This window comes from Oncorhynchus clarkii, chromosome 14, assembly GCF_045791955.1.
Source record: "Oncorhynchus clarkii lewisi isolate Uvic-CL-2024 chromosome 14, UVic_Ocla_1.0, whole genome shotgun sequence".
In the NCBI taxonomy this organism is placed as follows: Eukaryota; Metazoa; Chordata; class Actinopteri; order Salmoniformes; family Salmonidae; genus Oncorhynchus; species Oncorhynchus clarkii.
In genome coordinates, this window is record NC_092160.1 from 2,974,620 (window position 1) to 2,991,128 (window position 16,509).

Below are 16,509 nucleotides of genomic sequence, written 5' to 3' on the forward strand. Positions count from 1 at the left end.
GGCTGAGAGCCAGAAGGGTTCATGGTCAAGGTTAACATTAGTATTGGTCAAAACAATACCACATTTTAATTGCAATTTGCAATACAAGGAATTTTCATTGTGCAATCATTTAAAAAGATCAGCTTTAATATTGCAGATTGTGGCTTCTATCAATGTAATTGTCTGCATCATTTCCAATCTCTCATATATAATATTTGAAATATATATATATATATATTTTCCTTCTTTATTATTGTCCACTAACCCTACTAACCCTACTAACCCAGGGTGGCAGGTAGCCTAGAGCATTGGACTAGTAACCAAAAGGTTGCAAGATCAAATCCCTGAGCTAACAAGGAAAATATCTGTAATTCTGCCCCTGAACAAGGCAGTTAACCCACTGTTCCTAAATAAGAATTTGTTCTTAACTGACTTGCCTAGTTAAATAAAGTTGTTTTTTTTACTCCCCTTATTGGAGTGATCAAACAATAATTAGGCTACTACATACATTTCACAGACAGTATATTTTACATGAGTTATCTTTTTATTTGTTTTTGTCCCAGTATTCAGATTCCCTCCAATCTATCTCTGAAGACCACCCAGTTTTAATTTCTAGCTGCCATATATTTTCCCACTGTGCTGTGATGTTTCACAAAAATTCTGAACCTTTCTATTCTCATAGCTCCTACAGCTTGTAAATTAAAGATAAATAACTTTGCTTGGTGTATTATTAGATTATTGATCGATTGACTATGATTTATCAAATCACCCTACAGTGGGGCAAAAAAGTATTTAGTCAGCCACCAATTGTGCAAGTTCTCCCACTTAAAAAGATGAGAGAGGCCTGTAATTTTCATCATTGGTACACTTCAACTATGACAGACAAAATTAGAAAAAAAAATCCAGAAAATCACATTGTAGAATTTTTTATGAATTTATTTGCAAATGATGGTGGAAAATAAGTATTTGGTCAATAACAAAAGTTTATCTTAATACTTTGTTATATACCCTGCAGTAACCACTGCGCCCCCCAAGAGGCCGATAAGATAAGTTTAATGTTAGCTAGCAACTTACCTTGGCTTACTGCATTCGTGTAACAGGCAGTCTCCTCGTGGAGTGCAATGAGAGGCAGGTGGTTAGAGCGTTGCACTAGTTAACTGTAAGGTTGAATCCCCCGAGCTGACAAGGTCAAATTCTGTCATTCTGCCCCTGAGCGAGGCAGTTAACCCACCGTTCCTAGGCCGTCATTGAAAACAAGAATGTGTTCTTAACTGACTTGCCTAGTTAAACAAAGATTAAATAAAGGTGTAAAAAAAAAAATTATCGGCCAAATCGGTGTCCAAAAATACAGATTTCCGATTGTTATAAAAACTTGAAATCTGGCCTAATTAATCGACCATTCCGATTAATCGGTCGACCTCTAATCGGTACATCGAAAATCTCCTCCCAACTATTTTGCAACCTGTACTGTGCAGCTGTCATTTTTTGAGTCCTTAAATGAAACTGGTATACTTTTTTATTTATCACAATTTTCTTTAGCCAATTTTGGTCTTTAATGGTCTCTTTCCACTTGCCTCCTCTATCTTTGCGGTAACGCATAATATTTGTTGAAATATTTGTTCTGTCTTTTCTGGTGGATTAAATTGAAATTGCAACCAGCTTTCTATTGCTTGTTTTAAAAATGGCGATGTTTTGGAGATTATTTCATTTTCAAGTAACCGAAAGTGAGAGGTTGTAATCTGAATGAAGGGAAAAGGGCAATTTTTTTAACCCTTGGTGAGCCATTTTTACTAATCTACTGGAGAACCCGTTCGGATTTAAGTATATTTTTTTGTATGATTGAAGCCTTTAGTGAGAGGTCCAATGCTTTAATATTTAATCATTTCTGCCCTCCAAATTTATATTCATCATATAAACAGGCTCATTTAATTTTGTTTGCCTTGCCTTTCCAAATAAAGTGGAATATTTTTTGCTCATATAATTAAAAAAAAAACTAGTCGTTAAGTGTAGGCGGGGCCATGAGTAAATAAACAGGGATATGACAAAATAATGAATCATGGTGATTTTTCCACAAATAGATCGGTGTTGTCCTTTCCATGTTAGCACAATCTTATTTTATTTGGCTAACTTTCTATTAAAATGTATTGTAGTGAGATAATTTCTTTCTTTCAGAATATGAATGCGAAGTATGTCCACTTTATATGAAGTATGTCCACTTTACCGTCGGACCATTTAATTGATAACTGCACGATAATGTAAAAGTTACTTCTTTTTTTTTTAGATCCAGTACAATACGTAATATGGTGCACTTATCATTGTGCGACCATAAATATGCTCTCTGTACCAAAGACACCCTTACACTCTTATCTGTTTTCATTTAATGTTAGTGAGAACAGCTCAGAACAGATGCTGTCCAGATCCATAATAATTCTACTTACAAGTGTAGCGTTTCAGCTTAAAGTCAACATTACTCCAATATAACCCCTCACTTTGAGACCCCTGTCCCCCAATCTCTAACCAGTGGGCCTTAAGCCTCCCCCACACACCCCAGGCCCTGGGTGGCTAGCTAGGCCCTCCATGACCCAACAGAACCCTGCCAGCCTCTGCTTCTCTACTGTTAGATCCAAGGGTTTGATCCAAGGGTTTAATTAAACTGGAAGGATGCAAATTAGCCACCTTGACGGGGTCGCCACATTAAAGCAGCTTTCATCCAGATTTTCATGGTGGTTGACTCACTGGGGGCCTGGGCTGGGACCTTAACAGGCAGGATGCACCGGGGCCCGCCCCTTCTCCCCCTCCATGCCCCACCTCGCCCCTCAGCCAGGCACAACAGAGAAGAAAAGAAAAGGCACATTAGGTGGGTAATTTCCTATGGAGTCGCCATGCGCCTGCTGCTGCAATACGCTTATAGCTCTATAAAAGATACCAGGAGACTTCTAATTAGCCTTTCCTCTCATGCTGTGTGGAGGGACGCTGACGACGCTTTCTAATTTGCCTGACTGCCGTCCTGCCTGCCTCTCTAACTCTCTGGTTTCAATTGACGTGAGCCAGAACAGACACTCAGTCAGATGTGTCCTGCTGGAAATAGGTATCGGCACCTAAATACTGTGTGTCAATTTCACATTGAAAGAAACATGGCTCAATGAGATTTGTAATTGAGTCTTGATAATTGATGAACTTGAGAGTATTCAGACCTCTTTCCACATTTTGTTACAGCCTTTTTCTAAAATGGATTCAATTGTTGTTGTTTTCTCCTCATAAGTCTACGCAGAATACCCCATAAATGACCAAGCAAAAACAGGTTTTAGAAATGTTTGCCAATTTATAAAAAATGTAAATGTGAAATATTCAGACCCTTTACTCAGTACTTTGTTGAAGCACCTTTGATTACAGCCTCAAGTCTTCTTGGGTATGACGCTACAAGCTTGGCACACCTGTCTTTGGGGAATTTCTCCCATTCTTCTCTGCAGATCCTCTCAAGCTCTGTCAGGTTGGATGGGGAGCGTCGCTGTACAGCTATTTTCAGGTCTCTCTAGAGATGTTCGATCGGGTTCACGTCCGGGCTCTGGGTGGGCCACTACAGGACATTCAGAGACTTGTCCCAAATCCACTCCGGCGTTGTCTTGGCCGTGTGCTTAGGGTCGTTGTCCTGTTGGAAGTTGAACCTTCACCCCAGTCTGAGGTCCTGAGTGCTATAAAGCAGGGAGGATCTCATCAAGGATCTCTCTGTACTTTGCTCTGTACATCTTTCCCTCGATCCTGACTATTCTCCCAGTCCCTGCCTCTGAAAAACATCCCCACAGCATGATGCTGCCACCACCATGCTTCACAGTAAGGATGGTGCCAGGTTTCCTCCACACGTGACGCTTGGCATTCAGGCCAAAGAGTTCAATCTTGGTTTCATCAGACCAGAGAATCTTGTTTGTCATGGTCTGAGAGTCTTTAGATGCCTTTTGGCAAACTTCAAGCAGGCTGTCATGTGCTTTTTTACTGCGGAGTGGCTTTTATCTGGCCACTCCACCATAAAGGCCTGGTTGGTGGAGTGCTGCAGAGAGGGTTGTCCTTCTGGAAGGTTCTCCCATCTCCACAGAGGAACTCTAGAGCTCTGTCAGAGTGACCATCGGGTTCTTGGTCACCTCCCTGACCAAGGCCCTTCTCCCCCAATTGCTCAGTTTTGCCAGGTGGCCAGCTCTAGGAAGAGTCTTGGTGGTTCCAAACTTCTTCCATTTAAGAAGGATGGAGTCCACTGTGTTTTTGAGGACCTTCAATGCTGCAGATATTTTTTGGTATACTTCCCTAGATCTGTGCCTCAACACAATCGTGTGTTGGAGCTCTACGGACAATTCCATCAACCTCATCAAATTTCAATCAGATTTATTTATAAAGCCCTTCTTATATCAGCTGATGTCACAAAGTGCTGTATAGAAACCCAGCCTAAAATCCCAAACAGCAAGCAATGCAGGTGTAGAAGCACGGTGGCTAGGAAAAACTCCCTAGAAGGCCAGGGGTGGCCAGTCCTCTTCTGGTTGTGCCGGGTGATTATAACAGAACATGGTCAGATGTTCAAATGTTCATAGATGACCAGCAGGGTCAAATAATAATAACCATGCTGGTCATTTATGAACATTTGAACATCTTGGCCATGTTCTGTTATAATCTCCACCCGGCACAGCCAGAAGAGGACTGGCCACCCCTCATAGTCTGGTTTCTCTCTAGGTTTCTTCCTAGGTTTTGGCCTTTCTAGGGAGTTTTTCCTAGACACAGTGCTTCTACACTTGCATTGCTTGCTGTTTGGGGTTTTAGGCTGGGTTTCTGTACAGCACTTTGAGATATCAACTGATGTAAGAAGGGCTATATAAATACATTTGATTTGATTAGATGGTGCAACAGGTCAGCACCTCAGGAGTAAATGTCAGTTGGCTTTTCATAGCCGATCATTCAGAGTATCTCTACCACTCCTGCTGTCTCTAGATAGTTGAAAACAGCAGGTCTGGGACAGGTAGCACGCCCGGTGAATAGGTCAGGGTTCCATAGCCGCAGGCAGAACTGTTGAAACTGGAGCAGCAGCACGACCAGGTGGACTGGGGACAACAAGCAGTCAGGTATTCCTGAGGCATGGTCCTAGGCCTCAGGTCCTCCGAGAGAGAGAGAGAGAAAGAAAGAAAGAAAGAAAGAAAGAAAGAAAGAAAGAAAGAAAGAAAGAAAGAAAGGGAAAGAAAGAGAGAGAGAGGATTAGTGAGAGCATAATTAAATTCACACAGGACACCGGATAAGACAGACGAAATACTCCAGATATAACAGACTGACCCAACCTCATGGCTTGGTATTTGCTCTGACATGTGCCGTCAACTGTGGGACCTTATGTAGACAGGTGTGTGCCTTTTCAAATCATGTCCAATCAATTGAATTTACCACAGGTGGACTTCAATCAAGTTGTAGTAACATCTCAAGGATGACCACGGGAAACAGGATGCACTTGAGCTCAATTTTGAGTCTCATAGCAAAGGGTCTGAATGCTTATGTAAATAAGGTATGTTTTTTATGTTTAATTAATTTGCTCGAATTTCTATAAACCATTTTTTGCTGTGTCATTCTATTGTGGTATTGTGTGTAGATTGATGAGGAAAATTTTTATTTCGATCAATTTTAAAATAAGGCTGTAACGTAACAAAATGTGGAAAAAGTCAAGGGGTCTGAATACTTTCCGAATGCCCTGTACATCGAACAATAAGCTTTGTTATAATTCAAATCTGAACCTCAAATCTTCTGAACTTCTGAACTGCTTTTAATGTTCTTGACAAGTTCTATGACTATTTTCTAGTCTGTGAATTGCTTTGCTCAAGTTGAACTAATGTAGATGTCATTCGGGTCCATATCACTGCTTAAATCTTATGACCTGTGAAAGGAAGGTAAAACATCTCTGCTTCATTTTCTCTTCATTAACATTATTGTTCTGGTAATAGTTCACCACCACCATGGTGTGTGGAATGGAACTGCCACTTAATACTCTATTCTTTCAATTTCTAAGATAAATTGAACGACCAACTGTTCCGTTATCTTCAAACGTCAGCTGTGCCGTCACTAATGAAAATCACTGTGAAACCATGTTTGTTTTGCATTCAATATGGGCCCATGTTCAGATGGAGAGTGCTTCATGAGACACAGTGGCACGTATGTTTGAACACGGGTACCCGGTAGGAATGAAGAATGGGCCTTTTTGAGGGGTGACCCTTTAAAGTTCTTCCAGTAGGAAAGAATAATATGTGACCTTATAAACACTCCTTCCACATGAGGAGCGTTAGGGTAAGAGGAGCTTCAGGGACTGGGACTTGGGCTGCCCTCCTTCGCCCTCTCTCTCGCCCAGACCCGCCGTTTCCACCTCCACCCTCCCTCACTGCCCCTCTGTGTGTGTTTCTGTGGGCCTGGACTGGAGCAGAGGAAAAGGGGTCCCCTGTCCTTCAGCCTAGCGCTACACCAGTCCAGCACCACTTTCCTTTCCACTGCTCCACTACACACAGGAGCCAGAGCTGGCACAGTCTGCCCAGCCGTAAGGTAAAGCCGTGCTTTACCTCAGTCATCACATCAGGCCATTCCACTGACCACTGCCTGAAAGTATGACGTACTTTCTTGAACTGGATAATCTTTATCAACCAGTCACTTTTTCCAACCAATAATTTAAACCGGTCACAGATTGCATCATGTGTATTTAATGTATAAATAGAGTATCTGAAAAATGTCATATCCAATACATAGGAAATGGTCCAATGTTCTCCTAATAATGCTGCATAAGGGAAAACCTCTGTTCTGTCCCTCTGCACCTGTTTCGAGAGAACATCAGCACACAGAGAGTAAAGATATGAGCCCTAGCTAAGACCTCTTTCGACAAGATAATGCCCCCCTAATTCCACCTCGGTGTTGCTGAATAGCCACCTCTCCCGTGCCAGTGGAACCGTTGCTACACCCAGGCTTACTCTCCCAGAACCCTGGGCCAATAGCAACAATGGGGGCTAGCAAAAAACACTTGGTGCTGGCTTTGGGCTCTCCTGACTCTCCTGTACCTCACTACGCAGTGTTAAGCAGGGTGCGGCCCTCTGGCTGTCGTATGGCCCCCTGGACCAGAACACCAGGATTAAATCAGGACAAAGAACAGTATCCACACGCACATAAGCGCACACACACAAGCGCACACACACATGATTTTGACCCTTCATACCTGGTTCCATCAGGCAACAGTGATGTTGGCATAAGACATGGCTAGGCAGAGCAGACATTGTGGACAATCAGCTTAGTACACTGACCAGAGAATCTTGTTTCTTATGGTCTGCGAGTCCTTTAGGTGCCTTTTGGCAAACTCCAAGTGGTCTGTCGTGTGCCTTTTACTGAGGAGTGGCTTCCGTCTGGCCACTCTACCATAAAGGCCTGATTGGTGGAGTGCTGCAGGGATGATTGTCCTTCTGGAAGGTTCTCTCATCTCCACAGAGGAACTCTAGAATTCAAGGCACACTTAACCAGCATGACTACCACAGCATTCTGCAGAGATACGCAATCCCATCTGGTTTGCACTTAGTGGTACTATCATTTGTTTTTCAACAGGACAATGACCCAAAACCACCTCCAGGCTGTGTAAGGGCTATTTGACCAATGAGGAGGGTGATTGAGTGCTGCATCAGATGACCTGGCCTCCACAATCACCTGACCTCAACCTAATTGAGATGGTTTGGGATGAGTTGGACCGCAGAGTGAAGGAAAAGCAGCCAACAAGGGCTCAGCATATGTGGGAACTCCTTCAAGACTGTTGGGAAAGCATTCCAGGTGAAGCTGGTTGAAAGAATGCCAAGCGTGTGCAAAGCTGTCATCAAGGGTGGCTACTTTGAATAACACTTTTTTGGTTACTACATGATTCCATATGTGTTATTTCATAGTTTTGATATCTTCACATTTATTCTACAATGTAGAAAAGAGTAAAAATAAAGAAAAACCCTTGAATGAGTATGTGTCCAAAATTTTGACTGGTACTGTGTGTGTGTGTGTGTGTGTGTGTGTGTGTGTGTGTGTGTGTGTGAGCTCAGTCAGCAGTGGACTCAGGGTTAGAATAGGTTCTCTGTGCATTCCTGTGGGTCGGGCCCAAACAAAGCAGCACTTTCTTTCAGCCCTGTCCGTCTGCCTGTTTGCCAGCCTGTCTGACTGCCTGCTGACCTGCCTGCACAGTTTAGGTTAAAGGCAGCTAATTGGTTTCCAGCTCAGGGTTAAGTCAACACGCCGTCTTGTTTAAAACAGTGTGGAAACTTGAGAGAAGCAACAATAATATGGCACTGTTTGCTCACCCCTGCCTCACAGAGCCAGTTAGAATAATACCAGCGCTTTGCCTGCTTATCGTTCCCATAGAGTTGTAAAACTTCATACGCTCTGAAAGCCAAACACGCAGTCATTTTACACACCTCACAGTCCACTGATCTCCAAGCAGAATCATTCATCCTGCGTCACACAGAGGGGTCCTTGTTGGAGCTCAAAGCAAGGCAAATAAATCTGAGAGATCCTTCAGCAGTTTGCACTCATCCCTAGACCCCCGTGCCATTTACATGACGCCATTTTCAGACGTTAAGACTTGGGTCTTGGGTGAAATACCTCACATCACTGAAACGATAACTGACCGCTAGATTTATGTGGCAATATCTAAACGATACTTTGTGGTAATGGCAGGGGGTAGGAGAACTCCCTTTTCTTTAACCCATTGGTTTTATATTGCCTTTCTTTGCTCTGTAGCGTGAGAGTACATAATCTTTCTGCAATATTCCGTTTTTTGAAAGACTACCTAAACCCTAACTTTTTTTGCTTTGGTGTTTTTTTTAGATACTTTAATTTAATGCATCGTCTTTCACAGTCCTACAATCAGATTTATTCAGACTTCTCACTGGGCACAGACGTCAGTTCAACGTCTAGTTTGGATTTACATTTGGTTGACTTCAATGTGAAATCAACAAAAAATATCACAATTTCGTTGGATTTGGGTGAAAAGTTGGGTGAAAATGAAACGGGTCGGATCGCTATGAAACAATCTTCATACTCCCTGCATGGGTGTGTGTGTGAGTGACAGAGGAATAACCCTCAGTCAATGACTTTTGTGTTTTTCAGATGACACTGCAGCGACCCAGACTGACGCTCCACCTGCCGTATTGGAACCCAACGCTGAGCTCACCCAGCCTGACCCTACAGGAGAGCCCTGGGGTGAGCAGCACACTGCTTCACTTCACTACATTATAATACTCGTACACGTTGTCATCTAAATGCTGTTGACATCTGTGTTACCAAACCTCCATGATGTATTATCTCTGCAGTAAAGCCTCGGTTCAGCCAGCCCACTAAGATGCGAAGGCGGGTGCTGTACAAGCCGGTGGGCAGCTCGGTGAGGCTCAAGTGCCAGGCCACGGGCACCCCTCCCCCCGTCTTTACCTGGTGGAAAGACCAGACCCCTCTGCCACCCCCGCGCCAGGGCAAGCGCCCGCAGTGGACCCTCACCCTGAAGAACCTGCAGCCCCAGGACAGTGCCAAGTACACTTGCCACGTCTCTAACCCAGCAGGGCACATCAATGCCACCTACAAGCTGGATGTCATCGGTAACACCACCGACACCACAACAAATAATTTTCTGTTTCCTCCATCACACTCCAATTTCATTTATACCCAGACCTCCCATATGTTGCCAAATTAATTGTGTTATTGTCATTATGATTCACATGCTTATAAACTCCTGTCCTTCTCCCTACAGAGCGCTCGCATTGCAAGCCTGTTCTGACCGGCACACACCCGGTCAACACCACCGTGGAGTATGGTGGCACCGCCTCCTTCCAGTGTAAGGTCCACAGTGACGTGAAGCCCGTGGTCCAGTGGCTGAAGAGGGTGGACCCAGGCACACAGGACCGCTATAACTCCACCCTGGAGGTCGGCGGGCAGCATTTTGTGGTTCTTCCCACAGGGGATGTGTGGTCCCGGCCTGACGGCTCCTACCTCAACAAGTTGGCTATTGTCAAGGCCCGCGATGAGGATGCTGGCATGTACATCTGCCTGGGAGCCAACACTATGGGCTACAGCTTTCGCAGTGCTTACCTTACTGTGCTGCCAGGTGAGTACAGCCATTCACGGGATGGGATGGAGGCTTACATCTGTAGAGCTGTCTCTCATATCACTGTGATTTGTCTCTCTGTCCAGACCCTCAGGTGGAGAACACAGTGACGCCTCCCCACCTGAGCTCCGGCCTGCCCTGGCCTCTGATCATCGGCATCCCTGCAGCAGCCCTCCTCATCGTAGGCACTATCGTACTCTGGCTGTGCCACAGCCGTCGGCTCCACAACACCCTGGCTCCCCGGCACATACCTGTAGTCCACAGAGACCACCACATCTCGGACAAAGAGCCCAGCACCACCACCCCCTGTAGTGCCCTGACTAGCCCTGACTACCCCAGCCAGAGACTGGTGGGCCTGGGAACCCCCGGCCTCAGTGGGCCCCCTAAGATCTACTCCAAGGTTTACACAGACATGCACACGCACACACACACACATGCCCATGTGGATGGTAAGGTCCATCAACACCAGCACTTCCACTACCAGTGCTAACCAGCCCCTTCTCATCCCACCCCATACCTACGGCCTTGTCTCCTAGCCACTGCTGCTATTCTGACCCAACAATGGACTATGAGCAAGGGACAATGAGCCGGGTAGATGGAACCAAGGAAAGGCTTGTAGTTCATATGAACTACACCTCCCATGATAAGCAGTGTTAACACACCATTCGGTGGCAGAAGCCCTACCAGGTTGGATCCTGGGATAGGCATGGACAAATGTTACTAAGCTGCCAGCTAATACCGCTTCATTGAGATGTCTCAGGGCAGGGAAATCCTCCCATGTTTGCTATTGAGTAATTTATGTTTTTTTAATATCAGACAACTAAGATTAAACGTGAATTGTATTTTAAAGGATGGAAAGAAATGGATAGAATGTCTATATAAACAACAAAATGCAGGGCACTCAATTTAAAACATAAATATTTAGATATGTGTTTGGATGCACGTAGCCCTGGAGAAATCATTAATTAGATAATGGGAGAAGTGTCAGAGTTAGGTTCAATTTAGGTAAAGGACATCCAATTTACACAAATTAGTGTTTCTAATAGAATTGACCCCAACCCTATTAAAAAAAAAATGAACACTCATCTAAACATGTACCTGTGTCCAAACTTTCAAAGCATAAAGTAATATGAGGAACTTTAAGCTTGTCTAAATTGGAAAATTCAAGATTTATAAGCTTTAAAAAAAAATTAAAATGTAACTGTGACAAATCAAAATCTAGCCAAGATGTTTACAATGTGTTCCGAGCTTTTATATTCTCCTAATAGTAACACAAACTGTGGTGTCCTCTGTTTTGAAATAGGTGGTATAATTTTTTTTTAAAGAGGTTTTGTAATGTGTGTGTTTCATGTAGGAAAGTACAGCTCATCAGGGAAATTAGATGGATGGATGAATGGATGAGGTGAAAAAAAAGTATTTTTTTTATTCAGATATTGTATAATATGTATCCAACTGTGCCTGAAAAATGCAGTAATACTATTATTTACTCTGTACAGTGTCTGTCAGATGCCAAGTTCTTTTGCAGCGCTATAGATGTGTATATTACTTACAATTCTTGTGAGGTATATTGTTGTATAAGGTAGGACAAGTATTGTACTGTACCTTTTGTCTAATGGTTTAAAAACTCACAAAAAAGCTATTTAGCTGTGTTTTTATTTTATTGTTCTATATTTATTTGTAACCTACATTATTCTTCTGTAGCTCAGTTGGTAGAACATGACACTTGTAACGTCAATGGGTTTGATTCTCGGGACTACCCATATGTAAAAATGTATGCACGCATGACTGTAAGTTGCTTTGGATAAAAGTGTCTTCTAAATGGCTTATATTCTTATTCCAGATTGGATTTAGACAAGTGACAAGTGTTGATTGTATTGTTAAGTTGAATTACAGATTCTACTGATTCTACTGGCCTAGTTGTCTCATATTTTATTAAGAACCTGACCATATCTTTATATATTTCACTTTTTTATTTGTTGAAAAACATGGCAACCATTACAAAGATAATTTAATAAAGAGTCATTCACCCTACTCTCAAGTAGCCATAAATCTAGTACCCAAGTGTTTTAAAATTGTCACGTTAATCTTGTGCAATTACTCTGAAACATTACATGATGCAAACTCACTCTGGTGCTCATGTAAATTTAGTACTGTACAATAATATTTTTGTAATAAAAATGGTTTCTATACTTTTTGTGTAGTGTTTGCAAAATCTATTTCGATGAGGACGTTTACATACGAAATGTGTTTTTATAAAAAATTTAAAAAATAGAGTGCCATTCTGGTCCATGTTGACTTGCTACTTTACACTCCCCAGAAAGGCCTCCATCCACTGTTAGTTTAACATCCTCTGGAATGCTCTGGGAAAATCAAGTTGTGCGTTCAACACCAGGCAAGGAAATAAATATTTCTAATAGGATTTGATACCTATTAATATGAGGGTAGGGTTACACAGACACAGTGCACAGGGCTACTTCCCCCGTTTCTCGCTGGAAGACAGTAACTGCAAATCATCACTGGAACAACAGATATTTGTGAAACCCAGTGTTGGAAAAGTACTCAATTGTCATACTTGAGTAAAAGTATAGAAAATGACTCAAGTTAAAGTGAAAGTATCAAAAGAAAATGTAATTGCTAAAATATACTTAAGCATCAAAAGTAAAAGTATAAATCATTTCAAATTCCTTATTAAAAGCAAACCAGACTGCACAAATATGTTCTTAAAAAAAAATATATATATATATATATATATTACAGCTGCCAGGAGCAACACTCAGACATAATTTACAAATGAAGCATTTGTGTTTAGTTAGTCAGCCAGATCAGAAACAGTAGGGATGACCAGGGATGTTCTCTTGATATGTGCGAGGGAGTAAAAATTACATTATTTTTTTTAGGAATGTAGTGAAGTAATAGTAAAAGTTGTTAAAAATATAAATAGTGATGTAATGTACAGATACCCCAAAAAACAACTTAAGTAGTCATTTAAAGTATTTTTACACCACTGGTCAAACCCAGTTAGTAACCTGATGTCACTTCCTTCCACTATATTTTTTTTATAATTTAGCAGACACTCTAATCCAGCGAGATTGAAAGGAACATTTAGGGTTAAGTGCCGTGTTCAAGGGAACAGGAACATGATTTTTTTAAATAGTCATTTTGGGGATTTAAACTAGCAACCATTTGGTTACCTGTCCAATGCACTTAACCGCTAGGCTACCTGCCCAATTAGTTTGTTGGTTGTATTTTTTTCTCTCTCTGAGATAACGAAATGGTCACAAAACATTCTTTTAATGAATTAACATATTAGGATTACCAATTAAATCAACGTATCTATCTATATAGCTACAATGAAAAGGCCAGGGAGTTTGGCTGTTTCACACCATGCATAAAATCCTCAAATTGTGTTGTTTTTTCCCGCCATCTAGTGGAATACTAGCGCCATAGATTGAACAGAAAAACATCCAACACTTCAAATGTACATGATAATACATGTACATTCCCTGATATGATTGCAGTGTAATGAATGCACGAGTTCTAATCTAAAGTGTCATAACGTGATATGCTGTGTTGTTTTTACACTATTACACAGTTTTACTGCAAAGCAATGCAACCTCCGCAAAGTGCCTTTGTAACCCCAATCCCAGTCATATCCAATACCAAGAGTATCAAATTCCAGTCTTTGAAAGATGCTGTATCTGCATGCATGTATTACAATTATACACTTCAACAGTGTTTACTAATCTTGGTCCTGGGACATCAATGGTTACACAACTGGTAACTAAGACTAGAAACAGGATTTAACTAGTTAAAGATTGATTTGTAATTATTTTATTTTTTAAAACAGTACACTACACTTCCTATGCATCATGTAAATACTCTAAAACTGGTTAATCTCAATATCTAATGCCCTTCATCTGCATTGACCTGATATACAGGATAGAAATTAAATGAGACTTAATTTCAACCAGCAGAGAATGTGAAACGCTTTATTGAAAGAAGTTAATTATCCAAGTGTTATAAATACATGCATTATAAATATAATTGTCATATTATAAATACAAGTTCAATCTGTACTTCAATGCACATCTGTTGTGCATTATAAAAACAGGAAGAGAGGTGGTGAGAGAGGTGTAAAAGACAGAAAGGGAAAGAGGGGCAGGGAAGGCAGCATATGATTAATGAATCACAGTGCAACCCAAATATTCTCTCAGTTCATCACAATTACATAGTAGTGAAACTAGACAGTCCGAAGGTTATCTTAAAAGCGGGTGAGGTGGCAATGATGGGACTGGGGGTTGGCATCCTCTCCCACGTCAAAACATATCTGCAGACTAGAGACAGATAGCATGTTTAAGCCTTGTGTTTTAATTTTTTATTCTAACCTTGTTAGTCATAATAATCAGGAGGTGAAATGCAAAACTGACCTTGGATCATTAACTCTGGGACTACTGCATCTATATCTGTATTTCAACGTTAAGCATCTCTTTAATAATACTTCCTGTTGACCTGACTAAGTGACCTCATCTCTGATCATGCTGTGCCCTCCATGTAGCCAGTTCTGATAAGGGAGGGGTTCACCGACACAGCTGATATAACCTAGAGGATTTAGGGAGAAGATGAGAGAGGGATGAAGTGAAGGAGAGAGACTTATTGAGAAATTAAGGTAGTTAAAGACCGTGTTCAACAGGAATCTGTGTGTGTGGCCTCACCTGGTGTCCACACCACACTAAGTGGCTGCAGAGTACTTTTGCTGAAAAACATGAACAAACAATATAGTGTAGTTATAGAAATAATGAAGTGTCTTACTATTCTCCATGGTTGGCCCTCTTGCCTATTTTTTGAAGGTGCAAGGAGCCACAGTTATACACCTGAGCCTGCTTACTGCACAACACAATCCATTAATCAGATTGATACGAGTGTGTGGGTTATAGGGTGTCTTTCAATATGGGTGATTTAAAATAGCCTGTTTTTGTACAGACATCACACCCTTACCTTAACAGCACCCTCACCTGAGAAGTAGAAATCAAAGGGAGAGAAACTGGGAATTGAATAACTGCAGTTGACATGGAAGAATAGTAAATGGAAGAATATTCTTATTGCAATGTGAATGACTCTTAAAAGAGCCTTTGTGCATCGTGTAGTCTATGGTATTGCCAGGGAACAGCACCCTCTTTGAAGAAGTAGGAGGTGAAGATCTCCCGCACAAGGATTGCCTCTTGCTGCATTGTTGGACCCCATCCTTGAAACATCCTGCAGAGCAGCAGACTTCTCCTCTGGCAGATGGCAGCAAGCTGCAGATCCCCTCCTGGTCCTCGTGTCCATCCTCATGAAGTTATGCAGGACACAGGTAGTCTTCACACACCTGAATTCCTCCAGGAGGCAGTACCAGATGGCCCTCCTGGTCACCCAACCTTGCAGTGCCCTACACCTTAACTGTAGGCACTCATTTTGAAAGAATCTCCAGTTACAAGGTATCTGTAGGAATATGGAAGACAATGTAATTATTAGACTTTTACATCACCAGGTCATTGTGGATTACAAAAGTATAATATCCCAAATAAATTATGATAAGATTGGATTGATAGATACATGGGCACATGTGCATGTGACAATAACAGGATCATATCAAGAATAGCATCACAAATGAATACAGAAATACCACTTGAAGCTTGATGATAAGTTGATCGTTTGAATCAGCTGCGCAGTGTTAAGGCAAAAACAACAATGTGCACCCCTTTGAGTCCTCAGGACCAGGACTGAGAACCACTGCACTTCATATGTAGACATGCTTTCATAGCCCTCTTTATCTGAGGACAGAAAACATCACAAGAAACAGACTTCATTATAGTCAAATTACACCGCACTGAATATCATGTTACTATTATCTCCATCCTCACTTCTAGAGACAGGAACGCAAAAGTACCTGCCCTAACCAGAATAGCCTACTCACAGTTGGGGCTGCTATCCTATCACCCTCCTCCATGGCTGTTAGCTGGCTACCTACAAATTAATTTGGAGTTTGTTTTTTTACAGTGATAAATGCATCAAGATAGCTAGCTAATATGAAGTTAGGTAGATGGTGATATTTCATTCACTTAGCTAGATATCTATACAGTATGTGAAGTTAGCTCATTTAGCAGCTCATTTGAGTTAGCCTGCACTGTAGTTAGTTAGCTAATAATATATCGTTGTTTTTTTTACATTTTCGAAATGTATTTACTTACTTGAATAGGTTATCCCAGCCATGTGGACAATTGGAAACAGGGAAGCAAAGTGTGTTTGTCACCAGAGCGTTTTAGAGGATATTACTATTGAACTATGTACTAATTAATCACTAGACCTTCATACAAACTTGCTATGCTGAATTCTTGACGCACAATCGAACATGCTGCCAGCACGCCCACAAG

General features: G+C 41.7%; 1 protein-coding gene and 1 long non-coding RNA gene across 2 annotated transcripts in view; one reads left to right on the forward strand and one right to left on the reverse strand.

Moving 5' to 3' along the window:
* The window catches only part of LOC139365908 (fibroblast growth factor receptor-like 1), a 40,562-nt gene extending 28,884 nt beyond the window's left edge, over nt 1-11,678 (forward strand). The window contains exons 3-6 of the mRNA XM_071102968.1: nt 9,112-9,204; nt 9,315-9,593; nt 9,746-10,099; nt 10,186-11,678. Of these exons, the coding sequence (XP_070959069.1) occupies nt 9,112-9,204; nt 9,315-9,593; nt 9,746-10,099; nt 10,186-10,589 (1,130 nt within the window). The 3' untranslated portion in view covers nt 10,590-11,678. The remainder of the gene's footprint in view (nt 1-9,111; nt 9,205-9,314; nt 9,594-9,745; nt 10,100-10,185) is intronic.
* Nucleotides 11,679-14,074: 2,396 nt separating this feature from the next.
* Nucleotides 14,075-16,483, reverse strand: LOC139366129 (uncharacterized). The gene is made up of 6 exons (XR_011626723.1): nt 16,327-16,483; nt 16,053-16,102; nt 15,762-15,909; nt 14,812-15,577; nt 14,609-14,698; nt 14,075-14,433 (listed from the first exon to the last, which is right to left on the reverse strand). It is a non-coding gene; the product is annotated as an uncharacterized lncRNA (long non-coding RNA).
* Between the last annotated feature and the right edge of the window lie 26 nt (nt 16,484-16,509).